Genomic DNA, 22,635 nt, shown 5'->3' on the forward strand with positions numbered 1-22,635 from the left:
GAGATTGTTTAAGTTGAGAGGCCAGCGGAAGAACACCTGACAGCTCGAGCAGGATCAGAAATCGAAAAGGATTCTGTGACCTACTCCGTTCCCAGATCACGGAGAGCTTTAAAAGCAATATCTGCAGAATCTCTTGTGTTTACGGTGGACAGAGGCCATTCAGCCCATGGTGTCCCTTTCCCACATCGAGAGAGCCCGGAAATTTGCCGCGGTTCCCTTCCCCACGCAGAGAGCGGAGGGCAGCCAGCGGCACCGTCACACGCACCGTAGCCGATGACCCCGATCAGGCCGAAGATGAGGACCCAGATGAGGATGCCGGCGATGAACCTCAGGAGCAGCAGGAAGAGAAGACTGATGAGCATGGCGATGACCAGGCCTCTTCGGGAGGAACGGGAGGCCGAGGGAGAGAAGAGGCAAAGTTAACGGCACAATGCATTGCAAAGCTTCCTACACACCACCCCCCACCCCAGCCAGCTTCCAACACAGGTATAGTGACTGGTTGCCTCACAGCCTGGTACGGAAACACCAAAGCCCTAGAACAGAAATCTTACAAAAGGTAGTGGATTCGGCCCAGTACATCACAGGGAGAGCCCTCCCAACCACTGAGCACATCCACATGAAATGCTGCCGTAGGAAAGCAGCGTCCAAACTATCCTGTGCTGAGGAAATGGCGCAACTTGTTGGGCCGGAAGAACTCGTTGCGTGCTGCTTCTTTGTTATTTATTCGTTTCTTTGGCTGTTTGTTTGTAAAATTTGTGGGTCAGGCAGGGCTGAAAGCACACCAACCAGGACAGTCTCCCAGAGATGGGGATGTCTGACTGCTTCCCCGTGTTTGACTCCTCTGTGGTGGGAGAACACAGTAGGGTTTCGGTGGGGGTTGCCCTGTCCCGGAGAACCGGGGTCCGTGTCACTAGTGACCCCCTCCCACCGCTGACCGAGCCCGGAGTCAGACTGGGAACTTACATCAGAATCCAGTGCCAGGACTTTGTAAAATCCTCGAAAATCCGCATCCCAACCTGCTTGAAGTTGAATCCCTGGACGAGGTTCCTGAAACGGGAGTCAGTGGAAGAGCAGATGAGGCAAAGGGACCCACGGCACCATCACTGGCCAATTTCTCCTGACCTGAGCAGGAGGTCGTGAGGAGAACCACAGTCAGGGAGGGAGGTGGTCACAGAGGAGTGTAGGGACAGCAGGGGAATGGAGGAGGGGCCAGAGGGGTCACAGAGATGGGAAGGTTGCAGAGGGCAAATGGGGAAGGGAATAGGTGTCGGAGAGGGGTGTAGGGGCCAGACGGGTAACAGAGTAGGGGCCGGCAGGGGTCACAGAGATGGGGAGGTGTAGGGGCTGGAGATTGCAGCCCTGCAAGGGAAATGCACTTGGCAAGCCCAGCCAGAGGCACAGAGCACAAGGAGTGCTTGTGGGAGCCTGACGATGGAACGGGAACAGAGGGTGTGGACTCACTCTGTTGCCTTCGCCACTGCGTCCTCCGTGGCATTTCCGGGACTCATGCCTTCGATCGTGAAGTTTTTCGGGAAAACCGTCCCGTCCAGATTTGGCACACATCTGCCCAGGACTGTGAGAGAGGGACAGTGAGTTAGTGGGCACAGCGTCATCCCAGAGCAGTGGCTTGTCTGTTCAAAGTGGTCTCAGAACCCTGGCAGGGTTCAGTGGGATGGTCAGTGGCTCTGAGTTGCTGGGATACCACCGCACACACCCCCCATGAGCACCACCCACCCCGCAATCTCTCTGTAACCCACCACCCACCCCGCAATCTCTCTCTGACCCACCACCCATCCCACAATCTCTCTGACCCATCACCCATCCCACAATCTCCCTGACCCACCACCCCTCCCACAATCTCTCTGACCCATCACCCATCCCACAATCTCTCTCTGACCCACCACCCATCCCACAACCTCTATGACCCATCACCCATCCCACAATCTCTCTCTGACCCACCACCCATCCCACAATTCTCTGACCCACCACCCATCACACCCCACAATCTCTCTCTGACCCACCACCCATCCCACAATCTCTCTCTGACTCACCACCCATCCCACAATTCTCTGACCCACCACCCATCCCACCCCACAATCTCTCTCTGACCCACCACCCATCCCACCCCACAATCTCTCTCTGACCCACCACCCATCCCACAATCTCTCTGTAACCCACCACCCATCCCACAATCTCTCTGACCCACCACCCATCCCACAATCTCTCTGTAACCCACCACCCATCCCACAATCTCTCTCTGACCCACCACCCATCCCACAATCTCTCTGACCCACCACGCATCCCACAATCTCTCTGACCCACCACCCACCCCACAATCTCTCTGTAACCCACCACCCATCCCACAATCTCTCTGACCCACCACCCATCCCATAATCTCTCTCTGACCCTCCACCCATCCCACAATCTCTCTCTGACCCACCACCCATCCCACAATCTCTCTGACCCACCACCCATCCCACCCCACAATCTCTCTCTGACCCACCACCCATCCCGCAATCTCTCTGACCCACCACCCATCCCACAATCTCTATGACCCACCACCCATCCCACAATCTCTCTCTGACCCACCACCCATCCCACCCCACAATCTCTATGACCCATCACCCATCCCACAATCTCTATGACCCATCACGCCTCCCACAATCTCTCTGACCCACCACCCATCCCACCCCACAATCTCTCTGACCCACCACCCATCCTACCCCACAATCTCTCTCTGACCCACCACCCATCCCACAATCTCTCTGACCCACCACCCATCCCACCCCACAATCTCTATGACCCATCACCCATCCCACAATCTCTATGACCCACCACCCATCCCACAATCTCTCTCTGACCCACCACCCATCCCACAATCTCTCTGACCCACCACCCATCCCACAATCTCTCTGACCCACCACCCATCCCACACGCTCTCTGACCCACCACCCATCCCACAATCTCTCTGACCCACCACCCATCCCACAATCTCTCTGACCCACCACCCATCCCACCCCACAATCTCTCTGACCCACCACCGATCCCACAATCTCTCTCTGACCCACCACCCATCCCACAATTCTCTGACCCACCACCCATCCCACCCCACAATCTCTCTCTGACCCACCACCCATCCCACAATTCTCAGACCCACCACCCATCCCACCCCACAATCTCTCTGACCCACCACCCATCCCACAATCTCTAAGACCCATCACCCATCCCACAATCTCTCTGACCCACCACCCACCCCGCAATCTCTCTGTAACCCAGCACCCATCCCACCCAACAATCTCTCTGACCCATCACCCATCCCACAATCTCTATGACCCACCACCCACCCCGCAATCTCTCTGACCCACCACCCATCCCACAATCTCTATGACCCATAACCCATCCCACAATCTCTATGACCCACCACCCACCCCGCAATCTCTCTGACCCACCACCCATCCCACCCCACAATCTCTCTGACCCACCACCCATCCCACCCCACAATCTCTCTGACCCACCACCCATTCCACAATCTCTCTCTGACCCACCACCCATTCCACAATTCTCTGACCCACCACCCATCCCACCCCACAATCTCTCTCTGACCCACCACCCATCCCACAATTCTCTGACCCACCGCCCATCCCACCCCACAATCTCTCTGACCCACCACCCATCCCACAATCTCTCTCTGACCCACCACCCATCCCACAATCTCTCTCTGACCCACCACCCATCCCACAATCTCTATGAACCACCACCCACCCCGCAATCTCTCTGACCCACCACCCATCCCACCCCACAATCTCTCTGACCCACCACCCACCCCACAATCTCTCTCTGACCCACCACCCATCCCACAATCTCCCTGACCCACCACCCATCCCACAATCCCTCTGACCCACCACCCATCCCACAATCTCTCTCTGACCCACCACCCACCCCACAATCTCTCTGACCCACCACCCATCCCACAATCTCTCTGACCCACCACCCAACCCACAATCTCTATGACCCACCACCCATCCCACAATCTCTCTCTGTAACCCACCACCCATCCCACAATCTCTCTCTGACCCACCACCCATCAAACAATCTCTCTGTAACGCACCACCCACCCCACAATCTCTCTGACCCACCACCCCTCCCACCCCACAATCTCTCTCTGACCCACCACCCATCCCATCCCACAATCTCTCTATGACCCACCACCCATCCCACAATCTCTCTGACCCACCACCCATCCCACAATCTCTCTGACCCACCACCCATCCCACCCCACAATCTCTCTCTGACCCACCACCCATCCCACAATCTCTCTCTGACCCACCATCCCACCCCACAATCTCTCTCTGACCCACCACCCATCCCACCCCACAATCTCTCTGTAACCCACTACCCATCCCACAATCTCTCTAACCCACCACCCATCCCACAATCTCTCTGACCCACCACCCATCCCACCCCACAATCTCTCTGACCCACCACCCATCCCACAATCTCTCTGACCCACCACCCATCCCACACCACAATCTCTCTCTGACCCACCACCCATCCCACAATCTCTCTCTGACCCACCACCCATCCCACCCCACAATCTCTCTGTAACCCACCACCCATCCCACAATCTCTCTCTGACCCACCACCCATCCCACAATCTCTATGACCCACCACCCATCCCACAATCTCTCTCTGACCCACCACCCATCCCACAAACTCTCTCTGACCCACCACCCATCCCACAATCTCTATGACCCACCACCCATCCCACAATCTCTCTGACCCACCACCCATCCCACCCCACAATCTCTCTGACCCATCACCCATCCCACAATCTCTCTGACCCACCACCCATCCCACAATCTCTCTGACCCACCACCCATCCCACAATCTCTCTGACCCACCACGCATCCCACAACCTCTATGACCCATCACCCATCCCACAATCTCTCTCTGACCCACCAACCATCCCACAATTCTCTGACCCACCACCCATCCCACCCCACAATCTCTCTCTGACCCACCACCCATCCCACAATTCTCTGACCCACCACCCATCCCACCCCACAATCTCTCTGACTCACCATCCATCCCACCCCACAATCTCTCTCTGACCCACTACCCATCCCACAATCTCTATGACCCACCACCCATCCCACAATCTCTATGACCCACCACCCATCCCACAATCTCTATGACCCACCACCCATCCCACAATCTCTCTGACCCACCACCCATCCCACAATCTCTCTGACCCATCACCCATCCCACAATCTCTCTGACCCACCACCCATCCCGCCCCACAATCTCTCTCTGACCCACCACCCATCCCACAATTCTCTGACCCACCACCCATCCCACCCCACAATCTCTCTCTGACCCACCACCCATCCCACCCCACAATCTCTCTCTGACCCACCACCCATCCCACAATCTCTCTATGTAACCCACCACCCATCCCACAATCTCTCTGTAACCCACCACCCACCCCACAATCTCTCTGACCCACCACCCATCACACAATCTCTCTGACCCACCACCCATCCCACCCCACAATCTCTCTGACCCACCACCCATCCCACCCCACAATCTCTCTGACCCACCACCCATCCCACAATCTCTCTGACCCACCACCCATCCCACAATCTCTCTGACCCACCACCCATCCCACAATCTCTATGACCCACCACCCATCCCACAATCTCTCTGACTCACCACCCATCCCACAATCTCTCTGACCCACCACGCATCCCACAACCTCTATGACCCACCCATTCCACAATCTCTCTCTGACCCACCAACCATCCCACAATTCTCTGACCCACCACCCATCCCACCCCACAATCTCTCTCTGACCCACCACCCATCCCACCATTCTCTGACCCACCACCCATCCCACCCCACAATCTCTCTGACTCACCATCCATCCCACCCCACAATCTCTCTCTGACCCACCACCCATCCCACAATCTCTATGACCCACCACCCATCCCACAATCTCTGACCCACCACCCATCCCACAATCTCTCTGACCCATCACCCATCCCACAATCTCTCTGACCCACCACCCATCCCGCCCCACAATCTCTCTCTGACCCACCACCCATCCCACAATTCTCTGACCCACCACCCATCCCACCCCACAATCTCTCTCTGACCCACCACCCATCCCACAATCTCTCTATGTAACCCACCACCCATCCCACAATCTCTCTGTAACCCACCACCCACCCCACAATCTCTCTGACCCATCACCCATCCCACTATCTCTCTGACCCACCACCCATCCCACAATCTCTCTGACCCACCACCCATCCCACCCCACAATCTCTCTGACCCACCACCCATCCCACAATCTCTCTGACCCACCACCCATCCCACCCCACAATCTCTCTGACCCACCACCCATCCCACAATCTCTCTCTGACCCACCACCCATCCCACAATCTCTCTGACCCATCACCCATCCCACAATCTCTCTGACCCATCACCCATCCCACAATCTCTCTGACCCACCACCCATCCCGCCCCACAATCTCTCTCTGACCCACCACCCATCCCACAATTCTCTGACCCACCACCCATCCCACCCCACAATCTCTCTCTGACCCACCACCCATCCCACAATCTCTCTATGTAACCCACCACCCATCCCACAATCTCTCTATGTAACCCACCACCCACCCCACAATCTCTCTGACCCATCACCCATCCCACTATCTCTCTGACCCACCACCCATCCCACAATCTCTCTGACCCACCACCCATCCCACCCCACAATCTCTCTGACCCACCACCCATCCCACAATCTCTCTGACCCACCACCCATCCCACCCCACAATCTCTCTGACCCACCACCCATCCCACAATCTCTCTCTGACCCACCACCCATCCCACCCCACAATCTCTCTCTGACCCACCACCCATCCCACCCCACAATCTCTCTCTGACCCACCACCCATCCCACCCCACAATCTCTCTGACCCACCACCCATCTCAAAATCTCTCTCTGACCCACCACCCATCCCACCCCACAATCTCTCTGACCCACCACCCATCCCACAATCTCTCTGACCCACCACCCATCCCACCCCACAATCTCTCTCTGACCCACCACCCACCCCACAATCTCTCTCTGACCCACCATCCCACCCCACAATCTCTCTCTGACCCACCACCCATCCCACAATCTCTCTGACCCACCACCCATCCCACCCCACAATCTCTCTGACCCACCACCCATCCCACCCCACAATCTCTCTGACCCACCACCCATCCCACCCCACAATCTCTCTGACCCACCACCCATCCCACAATCTCTCTGACCCACCACCCATCCCACCCCACAATCTCTCTCTGACCCACCACCCATCCCACAATCTCTCTCTGACCCACCATCCCACCCCACAATCTCTCTGACTCACCACCCATCCCACCCCACAATCTCTCTGTAACCCACCACCCATCCCATAATCTCTCTGACCCACCACCCATCCCACAATCTCTCTGACTCACCACCCATCCCACAATCTCTCTGTAACCCACCACCCATCCCACAATCTCTCTCTGATCCACCACCCACCCCACAATCTCTCTCTGACCCACCACCCATCCCACAATCTCTCTGACCCACCACCCATCCCACCCCACAATCTCTCTGACCCATCACCCATCCCACAATCTCTCTGCCCACCACCCATCCCACAATCTCTATGACCCACCACCCATCCCACAATCTCTCTGACTCACCACCCATCCCACAATCTCTCTGACCCACCACCCATCACACCCCACAATCTCTCTCTGACCCACCACCCATCCCACAATCTCTCTCTGACCCACCACCCATCCCACAATCTCTATGACCCACCACCCACCCCACAATCTCTCTGACCCACCACCCACCCCGCCATCTGTTTGACCCAGGAAGGAGGTACAGGAGCATCAGGACTCGGGCTTCCAGACTGGTAATAGCCTCCGCCCCACGCCAGGCTGTGAGACTGACGAATACCCTCCCACCCCCGAAGTCTGGTCACGAGGCCAGCGAGCTGCCCACTGTTCACCTGTGCTCTGCACAACATGCATTTGGAATTAGATTCTATTCATGTATTTATGGTAATATTTTGCTTTCTGTTCTTTGTAGGTGCACCATGGTCCAGAGGAACATTGTTTCATTTCATTACTCAAAATTGAACTCCCCCGTAACCCACCACACGCCTTCCCTCTCCCGGACTGGTTGCCAGACAGAGTGGTCCGATACTCACAGGGGATGCTCGGGATGGTGTATGGCGGGCACAGCTCCTTGGCCACAATCTCCTGGGGTTTCTGAAAGAAAACCACTCCAAAGTTGGACACCGCACAGCAAGAGTCGCGAGGGAGGAGACCGCCAACAGGGTGAGGGGGAACATCAGGGTTGTAAGGGTGAGGGGGAACGTCAGGCTTGTAAGGGTGAGGGGGAACATCAGGCTTGTAAGGGTGAGGGGGAACCTCAGGCTTGTAAGGGTGAGGGGGAACGTCAGGCTTGTAAGGGTGAGGGGGAACCTCAGGCTTGTAAAGGTGAGGGGGAACGTCAGGCTTGTAAGGGAGAGGGGGAACATCAGGGTTGTAAGGGTGAGGGGGAACGTCAGGGTTGTAAGGGTGGGGGGGAACGTCAGGCTTGTAAGGGTGAGGGGGGACATCAGGGTTGTAAGGGTGAGGGGGAACATCAGGGTTGTAAGGGTGAGGGGGAACATCAGGGTTGTAAGGGTGAGGGGAACATCAGGGTTGTAAGGGTGAGGGGAACATCAGGGTTGTAAGGGTGAGGGGGAACCAGGGTTGTAAGGGTGAGGGGGAACGTCAGGGTTGTAAGGGTGAGGGGGAACGTCAGGGTTGTAAGGGTGAGGGGGAACGTCAGGGTTGTAAGGGTGAGGGGGAACGTCAGGGTTGTAAGGGTGAGGGGGAACCAGGGTTGTAAGGGTGAGGGGGGACGTCAGGGTTGTAAGGGTGAGGGGGAACATCAGGGTTGTAAGGGTGAGGGGGAACATCAGGGTTGTAAGGGTGAGGGGAACATCAGGGTTGTAAGGGTGAGGGGAACATCAGGGTTGTAAGGGTGAGGGGGACATCAGGGTTGTAAGGGTGAGGGGGAACGTCAGGGTTGTAAGGGTGAGGGGGGACGTCAGGGTTGTAAGGGTGAGGGGGAACATCAGGGTTGTAAGGGTGAGGGGGAACGTCAGGGTTGTAAGGGTGAGGGGGAACGTCAGGGTTGTAAGGGTGAGGGGGAACGTCAGGGTTGTAAGGGTGAGGGGGAACGTCAGGGTTGTAAGGGTGAGGGGGAACATCAGGGTTGTAAGGGTGAGGGGGAACGTCAGGGTTGTAAGGGTGAGGGGGAACGTCAGGGTTGTAAGGGTGAGGGGGAACGTCAGGCTTGTAAGGGTGAGGGGGGACATCAGGGTTGTAAGGGTGAGGGGAACATCAGGGTTGTAAGGGTGAGGGGGACATCAGGGTTGTAAGGGTGAGGGGGAACGTCAGGGTTGTAAGGGTGAGGGGGGACGTCAGGGTTGTAAGGGTGAGGGGGAACATCAGGGTTGTAAGGGTGAGGGGGAACGTCAGGGTTGTAAGGGTGAGGGGGAACGTCAGGGTTGTAAGGGTGAGGGGGAACGTCAGGGTTGTAAGGGTGAGGGGGAACGTCAGGGTTGTAAGGGTGAGGGGGAACATCAGGGTTGTAAGGGTGAGGGGGAACGTCAGGGTTGTAAGGGTGAGGGGGAACGTCAGGGTTGTAAGGGTGAGGGGGGACGTCAGGGTTGTAAGGGTGAGGGGGAACGTCAGGGTTGTAAGGGTGAGGGGTAACGTCAGGGTTGTAAGGGTGAGGGGGAACATCAGGGTTGTAAGGGTGAGGGGGAACGTCAGGGTTGTAAGGGTGAGGGGGAACGTCAGGGTTGTAAGGGTGAGGGGGAACGTCAGGCTTGTAAGGGTGAGGGGGGACATCAGGGTTGTAAGGGTGAGGGGGAACGTCAGGGTTGTAAGGGTGAGGGGGGACGTCAGGGTTGTAAGGGTGAGGGGGAACGTCAGGCTTGTAAGGGTGAGGGGGGACATCAGGGTTGTAAGGGTGAGGGGGAACATCAGGGTTGTAAGGGTGAGGGGGAACATCAGGGTTGTAAGGGTGAGGGGGAACGTCAGGGTTGTAAGGGTGAGGGGGAACGTCAGGCTTGTAAGGGTGTGGGGGGACATCAGGGTTGTAAGGGTGAGGGGGAACATCAGGCTTGTAAGGGTGAGGGGGACGTCAGGGTTGTAAGGGTGAGGGGGACGTCAGGGTTGTAAGGGTGAGGGGGACGTCAGGGTTGTAAGGGTGAGGGGGACGTCAGGGTTGTAAGGGTGAGGGGGACGTCAGGCTTGTAAGGGTGAGGGGGAACCAGGGTTGTAAGGGTGAGGGGGAACATCAGGGTTGTAAGGGTGAGGGGGACGTCAGGGTTGTAAGGGTGAGGGGGACGTCAGGGTTGTAAGGGTGAGGGGGACGTCAGGGTTGTAAGGGTGAGGGGGACGTCAGGCTTGTAAGGGTGAGGGGGACGTCAGGCTTGTAAGGGTGAGGGGGAACCAGGGTTGTAAGGGTGAGGGGGAACATCAGGGTTGTAAGGGTGAGGGGGACGTCAGGGTTGTAAGGGTGAGGGGGACGTCAGGGTTGTAAGGGTGAGGGGGACGTCAGGGTTGTAAGGGTGAGGGGGACGTCAGGGTTGTAAGGGTGAGGGGGAACGTCAGGGTTGTAAGGGTGTGGGGGGACATCAGGGTTGTAAGGGTGAGGGGAACGTCAGGGTTGTAAGGGTGAGGGGGAACATCAGGGTTGTAAGGGTGAGGGGGAACATCAGGGTTGTAAGGGTGAGGGGGAACCAGGGTTGTAAGGGTGAGGGGGAACGTCAGGGTTGTAAGGGTGAGGGGGGACATCAGGGTTGTAAGGGTGAGGGGGAACCAGGGTTGTAAGGGTGAGGGGGAACGTCAGGGTTGTAAGGGTGAGGGGGGACATCAGGGTCGTAAGGGTGTGGGGGGACATCAGGGTTGTAAGGGTGAGGGGAACGTCAGGGTTGTAAGGGTGTGGGGGGAGATCAGGGTTGTAAGGGTGTGGGGGGACATCAGGGTTGTAAGGGTGAGGGGAACATCAGGGTTGTAAGGGTGTGGGGGGACATCAGGGTTGTAAGGGTGAGGGGGAACGTCAGGGTTGTAAGGGTGAGGGGGAACGTCAGGGTTGTAAGGGTGAGGGGAACATCAGGGTTGTAAGGGTGAGGGGGAACCAGGGTTGTAAGGGTGAGGGGGAACATCAGGGTTGTAAGGGTGTGGGGGAACGTCAGGGTTGTAAGGGTGAGGGGGAACGTCAGGGTTGTAAGGGTGAGGGGGAACATCAGGGTTGTAAGGGTGAGGGGGAACGTCAGGGTTGTAAGGGTGAGGGGGAACGTCAGGGCTGTAAGGGTGAGGGGGAACCAGGGTTGTAAGGGTGAGGGGGAACCAGGGTTGTAAGGGTGTGGGGGAACCAGGGTTGTAAGGGTGAGGGGGAACATCAGGGTTGTAAGGGTGAGGGGGAACCAGGGTTGTAAGGGTGAGGGGGAACATCAGGGTTGTAAGGGTGAGGGGGAACCAGGGTTGTAAGGGTGAGGGGGGACATCAGGGTTGTAAGGGTGAGGAGGAACCTCAGGCTTGTAAGGGTGAGGGGGGACATCAGGCTTGTAAGGGTGAGGGGGAACCAGGGTTGTACGGGTGAGGGGGAACATCAGGGTTGTAAGGGTGAGGGGGGATATCAGGGTTGTAAGGGTGAGGGGAACGTCAGGGTTGTAAGGGTGTGGGGGGAGATCAGGGTCGTAAGGGTGAGGGGGAACATCAGGGTTGTAAGGGTGAGGGGGAACGTCAGGGTTGTAAGGGTGAGGGGGAACGTCAGGGTTGTAAGGGTGAGGGGGAACATCAGGGTTGTAAGGGTGGGGGGGAACGTCAGGGTTGTAAGGGTGAGGGGGAACGTCAGGGTTGTAAGGGTGAGGGGGAACGTCAGGGTTGTAAGGGTGTGGGGGGAGATCAGGGTTGTAAGGGTGAGGGGGAACGTCAGGGTTGTAAGGGTGAGGGGGGACATCAGGGTTGTAAGGGTGAGGGGGACGTCAGGGTTGTAAGGGTGAGGGGGAACGTCAGGGTTGTAAGGGTGTGGGGGGACATCAGGGTTGTAAGGGTGAGGGGGAACGTCAGGGTTGTAAGGGTGAGGGGGAACATCAGGGTTGTAAGGGTGTGGGGGGAGATCAGGGTTGTAAGGGTGAGGGGGAACGTCAGGGTTGTAAGGGTGAGGGGGGACATCAGGGTTGTAAGGGTGAGGGGGACGTCAGGGTTGTAAGGGTGAGGGGGAACGTCAGGGTTGTAAGGGTGAGGGGGACGTCAGGGTTGTAAGGGTGAGGGGGAACGTCAGGGTTGTAAGGGTGAGGGGGACGTCAGGGTTGTAAGGGTGAGGGGGAACGTCAGGGTTGTAAGGGTGAGGGGGACGTCAGGGTTGTAAGGGTGAGGGGGAACGTCAGGGTTGTAAGGGTGAGGGGGACGTCAGGGTTGTAAGGGTGAGGGGGAACGTCAGGGTTGTAAGGGTGAGGGGGACGTCAGGGTTGTAAGGGTGAGGGGGAACGTCAGGGTTGTAAGGGTGAGGGGGACGTCAGGGTTGTAAGGGTGAGGGGGAACGTCAGGGTTGTAAGGGTGAGGGGGAACATCAGGGTTGTAAGGGTGAGGGGGAACATCAGGCTTGTAAGGGTGAGGGGAACATCAGGGTTGTAAGGGTGAGGGGAACATCAGGGTTGTAAGGGTGAGGGGGAACCAGGGTTGTAAGGGTGAGGGGTAACGTCAGGGTTGTAAGGGTGAGGGGAACGTCAGGGTTGTAAGGGTGAGGGGGAACCAGGGTTGTAAGGGTGAGGGGGAACGTCAGGGTTGTAAGGGTGTGGGGGAACATCAGGGTTGTAAGGGTGAGGGGGAACATCAGGGTTGTAAGGGTGAGGGGGAACATCAGGGTTGTAAGGGTGAGGGGGAACGTCAGGGTTGTAAGGGTGAGGGGGAACTTCAGGGTTGTAAGGGAGAGGGGGAACGTCAGGGTTGTAAGGGTGAGGGGGAACGTCAGGGTTGTAAGGGTGAGGGGGAACGTCAGGGTTGTAAGGGTGAGGGGGGACATCAGGCTTGTAAGGGTGAGGGGGAACGTCAGGGTTGTAAGGGTGAGGGGGAACGTCAGGGTTGTAAGGGTGAGGGGGAACATCAGGCTTGTAAGGGTGAGGGGAACATCAGGGTTGTAAGGGTGAGGGGGAACATCAGGGTTGTAAGGGTGAGGGGGAACATCAGGGTTGTAAGGGTGAGGGGGAACGTCAGGCTTGTAAGGGTGAGGGGGAACGTCAGGGTTGTAAGGGTGAGGGGGAACATCAGGGTTGTAAGGGTGAGGGGGAACGTCAGGGTTGTAAGGGTGAGGGGGAACATCAGGCTTGTAAGGGTGAGGGGAACATCAGGGTTGTAAGGGTGAGGGGGAACGTCAGGGTTGTAAGGGTGAGGGGGAACATCAGGGTTGTAAGGGTGAGGGGGAACGTCAGGGTTGTAAGGGTGAGGGGGAACCAGGGTTGTAAGGGTGAGGGGGAACATCAGGGTTGTAAGGGTGAGGGGGAACGTCAGGGTTGTAAGGGTGAGGGGGAACATCAGGGTTGTAAGGGTGAGGGGGAACGTCAGGGTTGTAAGGGTGAGGGGGGACATCAGGCTTGTAAGGGTGAGGGGGAACGTCAGGGTTGTAAGGGTGAGGGGGAACATCAGGGTTGTAAGGGTGAGGGGAACGTCAGGGTTGTAAGGGTGAGGGGGAACATCAGGGTTGTAAGGGTGAGGGGAACGTCAGGGTTGTAAGGGTGAGGGGGAACCAGGGTTGTAAGGGTGAGGGGGAACATCAGGGTTGTAAGGGTGGGGGGGAACGTCAGGCTTGTAAGGATGAGGGGGAACATCAGGGTTGTAAGGGTGAGGGGGAACCAGGGTTGTAAGGGTGAGGGGGGACATCAGGGTTGTAAGGGTGAGGGGGAACGTCAGGGTTGTAAGGGTGAGGGGGAACATCAGGGTTGTAAGGGTGAGGGGGAACATCAGGGTTGTAAGGGTGAGGGGGGACGTCAGGGTTGTAAGGGTGAGGGGGAACGTCAGGGTTGTAAGGGTGAGGGGGGACGTCAGGGTTGTAAGGGTGAGGGGGAACGTCAGGGTTGTAAGGGTGAGGGGTAACATCAGGGTTGTAAGGGTGAGGGGGAACGTCAGGCTTGTAAGGGTGAGGGGTAACATCAGGGTTGTAAGGGTGAGGGGTAACATCAGGGTTGTAAGGGTGAGGGGGGACATCAGGGTTGTAAGGGTGAGGGGGAACGTCAGGGTTGTAAGGGTGAGGGGTAACATCAGGGTTGTAAGGGTGAGGGGGAACGTCAGGCTTGTAAGGGTGAGGGGGAACGTCAGGGTTGTAAGGGTGAGGGGTAACATCAGGGTTGTAAGGGTGAGGGGGAACGTCAGGCTTGTAAGGGTGAGGGGGAACGTCAGGGTTGTAAGGGTGAGGGGTAACATCAGGGTTGTAAGGGTGAGGGGGAACGTCAGGCTTGTAAGGGTGAGGGGGAACGTCAGGCTTGTAAGGGTGAGGGGTAACATCAGGGTTGTAAGGGTGAGGGGGGACATCAGGGTTGTAAGGGTGAGGGGGAACGTCAGGGTTGTAAGGGTGAGGGGGAACGTCAGGGTTGTAAGGGTGAGGGGGAACGTCAGGCTTGTAAGGGTGAGGGGGAACATCAGGGTTGTAAGGGTGAGGGGGAACGTCAGGCTTGTAAGGGTGAGGGGGAACATCAGGGTTGTAAGGGTGAGGGGGAACGTCAGGGTTGTAAGGGTGAGGGGGAACGTCAGGGTTGTAAGGGTGAGGGGGAACATCAGGGTTGTAAGGGTGAGGGGTAACATCAGGGTTGTAAGGGTGAGGGGGAACGTCAGGGTTGTAAGGGTGAGGGGGAACATCAGGGTTGTAAGGGTGAGGGGGAACATCAGGGTTGTAAGGGTGAGGGGGAACATCAGGGTTGTAAGGGTGAGGGGGAACGTCAGGGTTGTAAGGGTGAGGGGGAACGTCAGGGTTGTAAGGGTGAGGGGTAACGTCAGGGTTGTAAGGGTGAGGGGGAACGTCAGGGTTGTAAGGGTGAGGGGGAACATCAGGGTTGTAAGGGTGTGGGGGAACGTCAGGGTTGTAAGGGTGAGGGGGAACATCAGGGTTGTAAGGGTGAGGGGGGATATCAGGGTTGTAAGGGTGAGGGGGAACGTCAGGGTTGTAAGGGTGTGGGGGGACATCAGGGTTGTAAGGGTGAGGGGGAACGTCAGGGTTGTAAGGGTGAGGGGGAACGTCAGGGTTGTAAGGGTGTGGGGGGACATCAGGGTTGTAAGGGTGAGGGGGAACATCAGGGTTGTAAGGGTGTGGGGGGACATCAGGGTTGTAAGGGTGAGGGGGAACGTCAGGGTTGTAAGGGTGTGGGGGGACATCAGGGTTGTAAGGGTGAGGGGGAACGTCAGGGTTGTAAGGGTGAGGGGGAACGTCAGGGTTGTAAGGGTGTGGGGGGACATCAGGGTTGTAAGGGTGAGGGGGAACGTCAGGCTTGTAAGGGTGAGGGGGAACGTCAGGGTTGTAAGGGTGAGGGGGAACGTCAGGGTTGTAAGGGTGAGGGGGGATATCAGGGTTGTAAGGGTGAGGGGGAACGTCAGGGTTGTAAGGGTGAGGGGGAACGTCAGGGTTGTAAGGGTGAGGGGGAACGTCAGGGTTGTAAGGGTGTGGGGGAACATCAGGGTTGTAAGGGTGAGGGGGAACGTCAGGCTTGTAAGGGTGAGGGGGGATATCAGGGTTGTAAGGGTGAGGGGGAACGTCAGGGTTGTAAGGGTGAGGGGGAACATCAGGGTTGTAAGGGTGAGGGGGAACATCAGGGTTGTAAGGGTGAGGGGGAACGTCAGGGTTGTAAGGGTGAGGGGGAACGTCAGGGTTGTAAGGGTGAGGGGGAACGTCAGGCTTGTAAGGGTGAGGGGGAACATCAGGGTTGTAAGGGTGAGGGGGAACATCAGGGTTGTAAGGGTGAGGGGGAACGTCAGGGTTGTAAGGGTGAGGGGGAACGTCAGGGTTGTAAGGGTGTGGGGGGACATCAGGGTTGTAAGGGTGAGGGGGGACATCAGGGTTGTAAGGGTGAGGGGGAACGTCAGGGTTGTAAGGGTGAGGGGGAACATCAGGGTTGTAAGGGTGAGGGGAACGTCAGGGTTGTAAGGGTGAGGGGAACGTCAGGGTTGTAAGGGTGAGGGGGAACGTCAGGGTTGTAAGGGTGAGGGGAACGTCAGGGTTGTAAGGGTGAGGGGGAACGTCAGGGTTGTAAGGGAGAGGGGGAACGTCAGGGTTGTAAGGGTGTGGGGGGACATCAGGGTTGTAAGTGTGTGGGGGGACATCAGGGTTGTAAGGGTGAGGGGGAACGTCAGGCTTGTAAGGGTGAGGGGGAACGTCAGGCTTGTGAGGGTGAGGGGGAACATCAGGGTTGTAAGGGTGAGGGGGGACATCAGGGTTGTAAGGGTGTGGGATGCAGACAGGCAGAGGAAGAGGGCAGAACAAGTTGATTTGACAGTAAGGAAGATAAATGAAATGTTAGTAATTGTGAGCAGTTTTGGGCAGTTGTGCTGCTATTGGAGGGTGTCCTGAGAATGAAAGGGTTAATGGTTGAGGAGTGTTTGATGGCTGTGGGCCTGTACTTGCTGGAGGGGTGGGGGGGTGAGATCTTATTGAAACCTATTGAGTATTGAATGGCCTAGTTTTTACTCAGAGTGGTGAGTGTGTGGAATGGGCTGCCGGCAACGATGGTGGAGGCGGATACGATAGGGTCTTTTAAGAGGCTTTTAGATAGGTACATGGAGGTTAGTAAAATAGAGGACTATGGGTAAGCCTGGTAGTTTCGAAGGTAGGGACAGGATCAGCACAGCTCTGTGGGCCGAAGGGCCTGTACTGTGCTGTGGGTTTTCTATGTTTCTATCAAGCTCTGCCTGGCTTCACAGAGGTACTGCTGGTGCTGGTAGATTGGGGGGGGGGGGGGTGGTATCCATTATCAGTGACCAACCGACTCCATCAGCACTGACACCATTCACCCTCTCACACACTGAGGGACCGTGCCAAGGCCTTTCAGGAGAAGGTGAGCCTACAGAAAGTTATCAGTCACTGGGATTTGAGGACCTGAGTTAGAGGGAAAGGTAACTAGATTTATTCCTTTGAGCACAGGAAATTGATAAAGCTATACAAAATTACAAGGGTTATTGATAGGGTAAATGCATGCAGGCTTTTTCCACTGAGTTTGGGTGAGACTAGAACTGCAGGTCATGGGTTAAGGGTGAAAGGTGAAATGTTTAAGGGGAAGCTGAGGGGACAGAGGTCGGTGGGAGTGTGGAAGAAGCTGCCACTGGAAGTGGTTTCAACATTTTGGTAGAGTCTGGATAAGTACATGGATAGTAGGGGTATGGAGGGCGATGGTCCATGTGCAGGTCAGTGGGACCAGTCAGACCAAAAGGCCTATTTCTGTACGAAGTACTCTCCGACCCAATTATGGCCCTCACCAGCCCCCAACAGCACAGAACCATGCTGGTTGTGCTGCCCCCGTGGCCGATCTACCTCATCGTGAGCTTTGCACACTGCCTGCCCTGTGGCTGTTACACCACGTTCTGCATTCTGTGTCGTTCTATGACCTCGACGAACCCACAGAACGGACAGAACAATCTGTCTGCGTGACACTGGCTCAGTTAGACTTCTCTCATCCCAACCTGTTGGTCCACGGCCTACTCTGCTATCACGCTGAGGGCAAACTCTGGTGGGAGGAGAAACACCTCTGGAGGCTAACGTACCAACATCTGGGTGGCCTCCGACCCAATAACGTGAACACGGCTTTCTCCTACGTCCAGTAATTCATCCCTCCTCTCCTTTTTGCCATTCTCCCTGCTGATCTCCCTCTCACCCCTTCTCATCTCCTCTCCTCCTTCCCTTTCTCCTCGTCCACTCTCTCCTATCTTCTCCAGCCCTTTACCTCTTCCCTTTCTTCATTCCACCCCCTTCCCTTCCCACCCACATTCCCCCTCACCTGGTCACACCTGTCACATACCAGCTTGTACTCACCCACCCTCTAATTCTGGCTTCTGCCCGCTTCCTTCTCAGCCCTGGCCCGAAACGTCGACTGTTTATTCCTCTCCGTGGACGCTGCCCGACCTGACGAGTGTCGCTCACGGTAACTCGGTCCAAGAGGCAATACCAAACTTACATCTGTCCCTCCTTCAGCATGGAACAGCACAGAAACAGGCTGTTCAGCCCACAATGCTGTGCCAGACCTACTAAATTAGTAATCAACTGACCAACTAAACTAATCCCCTCTCCTACACAAGGTCCATATCTTTCCACTTTCCTCACATTCAAGTGCTTATCTAAACTCTGAAGAGTCTCCAATGTTTCTGCTTCTACCACCAGCGCAGGCAGGGAGTGCCAGGCACCCACCACTCTCTGTGTAACAAAAAAATTACCCCTCACATTATCCTTAAACGCATGTCCTCTGGTATTGGGTATTTCAACCTGTCTGTCTAAGCCCCCATCAGATCTGCCCTCCGCCTCCACCGCTCGAGATCAGCATCAGGAACGGAGCGTTGCACGGTGCTCGTGGCTGCAGATGCTCTCACCAGGTTGGTCGTGGACAGGTCCAGAATGGGGTTGCAGTACTGCTGCTGGAAAATGTTTGACACCTTCATTCCTGGCACGAACGTCAACACTGGAAGCCAGAACTCACTGGGGCACTGCGACACACACACCTGGGCGAAACAGGGACAACACAGAGGTACAAAGCATGAGGCACACCTCCATAGCTCCAGCTACTAACTCCCTGTCCTACATGAGACGGTGCAGAAAGGGTTTCAACACTCACTGGCAACTCGGTTTCATTTCCGTGGGGTAAAGATTTGAGATCAATTTTGTTTCTCTTGCATGTACATCAGAACATTGCAACGTACAGTGAGATGCACCAAATCAAATCGGCACGAGCGTGTTGGCAACAGCACGCCAACAAAGCATGCCTACAACTTAGTAACCCTAACCCGTACATCTTTGGACTGTGGGAGGAAACTGGAGCACCCGGAGGAAACACACGCCGAGTCAGGGAGAAGGTACCGACTCCTTACAGACAGCAGCAGGATCTGAACATGGGTCACTGGCACTGCAGTGGTGATACGCTAAGCTGTTCTGTACCCAAGGGTTTTGAGAACGTGAAATTTTAGGAGTAAGTTAACACAAATTTTTTATACTGAGATACAGCACAGTAACAGGCCAGTGAGCCTAAACCCATCTGACCAATTAACCTTCTAACCCATACATCTTCAGAATGTGGCAGGCAACCGGTGCGCCCGGGGAAACCCACACGATCACGAGGAGAACAGACAAGCTCTATGTGGACAGCAGTGGGAATTGAACCCTGGTTTCTGGCACCGTGATAGCAGAACGCTAACCACTCCGCTACTGCGCTGCCTCCCTATATTCGCAAGAGAGATTCACCTCAAGGCTCCACGAACTCTTGGATCCAGCATAGCGGATCAGCTTCTAGGGGCTATTTGCAGATATTTATGAGAATGATTCCAGGAATGAAAGGGTTACTGGATGAGGACTGTCTGGCAGCTCCTGGGCTGTATTCTCTGGAGTTTCAGAGAACAAAGGGGGATCTCATGGAAACATTCCAGATGTTAAAAGGCCTGAACAGATTAGATATGGCAAAATTATTTCCCATGGTAGGGGAGTCTAGGACAAGTGGTCACGACTTCAGGATTGAAGAACGTCAGATTGGAATGGGATTTTTTATTTAAGGTATTGGAAAAATATGAGTTTTATACAATGGATTAAAACCTTAAATACTAATCCTCAAGCTAAAGTAGTTACAAATGGTCAGATTTCAACACCATTTTGCTTAAGGAGGTCAACTAGACAAGGCTGCCCATTACCACCTGCTTTATTTGTTTTGGCAATAGAACCATTAGCTGAATTAATTAGAACAGATTCAGATATTGGGGGCTTTAGAGTTAATCAAGAAGAATATGATTCATTTATTTGCTGATGATATTTTGATTCATTTAACAAACCCATTGCAATCTTTGCAAAGATTATCTTTTAGATTGGAAGAATATGGGAAAGTATCAGGGTATAAAGTAAATTGGGATAAAAGTGAAATTTTACCCCTTACCAAAGGAAATTATAATCAATGTCGATTAGTAACTCAATTTTGATGGTCAATAAACAGGATAAAATATTTAGGTATTAGAGTTGATAATGATGTAAAAAATTTATATAAACAAAATTATTTGCCATTACTAAAAAAAATAAAAGAGGATCTTGATAAATGGATGATGTTACCAATAACATTAATAGGTAGAGTTAATGCTGTAAAAATGAATATATTTCCTAGATTGCAATATTTATTTCAAACTTTACCAATACAATTACCTCAGAAGTTTTTTCAAGAACCGAATAATATGTAAGGAAATTTCTTTGGAAAGGAAAGAGGTCAAGAATATCATTGGAAAAATTGACATGTAAATTTGATTTAGGAGGGTTACAACTTCCAAATTTTAAGAATTATTTTAAAGCAAATCAACTTAGATTTATTGCGTCTTTTTTTGATGAAGAAAAACCGGCATGGATTAGAATAGAATTAGATAAGATAGGAGAAAATATACCAGAAGATTTTATATATAAATGGGAATCTAAATGGATACGGGAAAAAAAAAGAATCTCCTATATTAAGACACTTGATTGATTTATGGAATAAGGTAAATATGGACGATGAGATAAAGAAATCTTTATTAGCAAAAAGAACTTTAATTCAAAATAGGCTTATTCCTTTTACAAAAGATAATAAACTTTTACATAATTGGTTCCAAAAGGGGATTAAATATATAGGTGATTGTTTTGAAGGAGGTATATTGATGTCGTTTGATCAATTAAAAAATAAATATAAAATATCAAATAACACTCTTTTCTGTTATTTTCAATTAAAGGCTTGTAGCGGTGTGCTACAAACAGCGCTAAAATTACGACACGGAGTCGGTAACTGCAGTCGAAGGAAAAACTTTATTCGAAAACTTCAGCCTCACTTTTAAGCCTCTGTCAACCGGCCCCCCATGGCGAAGAGGCTCCAAAGCTCTGTGCTCGCAAACCCCCGTAGGCTATCTAATTGTGAGTCGGTTCGGATACGCTAGGAAATGAGCCGCCACATAACCCCCCCCCCAGAACCGGCGATACACCCCCCAATGTCCACAGCCTGGGCCAGAACCTGCTTGGGAGGTCGGCCTCTGCGCCGAGGCGCCGGAAACTCGGCCGGTTGCGCCAGGTCCACATGGGCCGGCTTGAGGCGGTCCACCGTGAAAACCTCCTCCTTCCCCCCAACGTCCAGCACGAACGTGGACCCGTTGTTCCGGAGCACCGTAAACGGCCCCTCGTATGGCCGCTGCAGCGGTGGCCGATGCCCGCCCCTTCGTACAAACACAAACTTACAGTTCCGTAGGTCTTTGGGTACGCAGGTCGGGTGCCGCCCATGCTGTGAAGTGGGTATGGGGGCCAGGTTACCGAGCTTCTCGCGAAGTCTGCCCAGGACTGCAGCGGGTTCTTCCTCTTGCCCCCTCGGGGCTGGTAGGAACTCCCCGGGGACGGCCAGGGGCGCGCCGTATACCAACTCGGCCGACGAGGCGTGCAGGTCGTCCTTGGGCGCTGTGCGGATGCCGAGAAGGACCCAGGGAAGCTCGTCCGCCCAGTTGGCTCCTCGCAGGCGGGCCATGAGGGCCGACTTCAGGTGACGGTGGAAACGCTCCACTAGCCCGTTCGACTGTGGGTGGTAGGCAGTGGTGTGGTGCAGCTGAGTCCCCAAAAGGCTGGCCATAGCTGACCACAGGCTGGAGGTGAACTGGGCGCCTCTGTCGGAGGTAATGTGGGCTGGTACACCAAAGCGGGATATCCAGGTGGCGATCAGGGCTCGGGCGCAAGATTCGGAGGTGGTGTCGGTGAGCGGGACCGCCTCTGGCCATCTGGTGAACCGGTCCACGATAGTCAGGAGGTAACGCGCTCCGCGCGACACTGGCAGGGGGCCCACGATATCCACATGAATGTGGTCGAAACACCGGTGGGCGGGATGGAACTGCTGCGGTGGGGTTTTGGTGTGCCGCTGAACCTTGGCCGTCTGGCAGTGCATGCACGTCCTGGCCCATTCACTGACCTGTTTGCGGAGTCCGTGCCAAACGAACCTGCTGGAAACCATCCGGACAGTTGTCCGGATGGAGGGATGCGCCAAGTTATGAATGGAGTCGAAAACACGTCGCCGCCAGGCTGCGGGGACGACCGGACGGGGCTGGCCGATGGCGACGTCACAGAGTAGGGTCCTCTCACCTGGGCCCACGGGGAGGTCCTGGAGCTGCAAACCAGAGACTGCAGTCCTGTAACTCGGAATCTCCTCATCTGCCTGCTGTGCCTCTGCCAGTGCCTCAAAGTCTACTCCTTGGGAAAGGGCATGAACGGTAGGGCGAGAGAGCGCATCCGCCACGACATTGTCCTTACCCGAGACGTGCCGGACATCCGTTGTGTATTCAGAGATGTAGGACAGGTGG

The 22,635-nt window shown here is 55.1% G+C and overlaps 1 protein-coding gene across 1 annotated transcript in view; it reads right to left on the reverse strand.

Moving 5' to 3' along the window:
- slc44a4 (solute carrier family 44 member 4) overlaps window positions 1-22,635 on the reverse strand; it is a 156,872-nt gene that overhangs the window by 93,332 nt on the left and 40,905 nt on the right. The window contains exons 6-10 of the mRNA XM_059971111.1: window positions 18,679-18,807; window positions 8,262-8,322; window positions 1,462-1,573; window positions 964-1,047; window positions 266-378 (exon numbers count right to left, since the gene is read on the reverse strand). Coding sequence (XP_059827094.1) covers window positions 266-378; window positions 964-1,047; window positions 1,462-1,573; window positions 8,262-8,322; window positions 18,679-18,807 — 499 coding nt within the window. The remainder of the gene's footprint in view (window positions 1-265; window positions 379-963; window positions 1,048-1,461; window positions 1,574-8,261; window positions 8,323-18,678; window positions 18,808-22,635) is intronic.

This window comes from Hypanus sabinus, chromosome 5 (assembly GCF_030144855.1).
Source record: "Hypanus sabinus isolate sHypSab1 chromosome 5, sHypSab1.hap1, whole genome shotgun sequence".
In the NCBI taxonomy this organism is placed as follows: domain Eukaryota; kingdom Metazoa; phylum Chordata; class Chondrichthyes; order Myliobatiformes; family Dasyatidae; genus Hypanus; species Hypanus sabinus.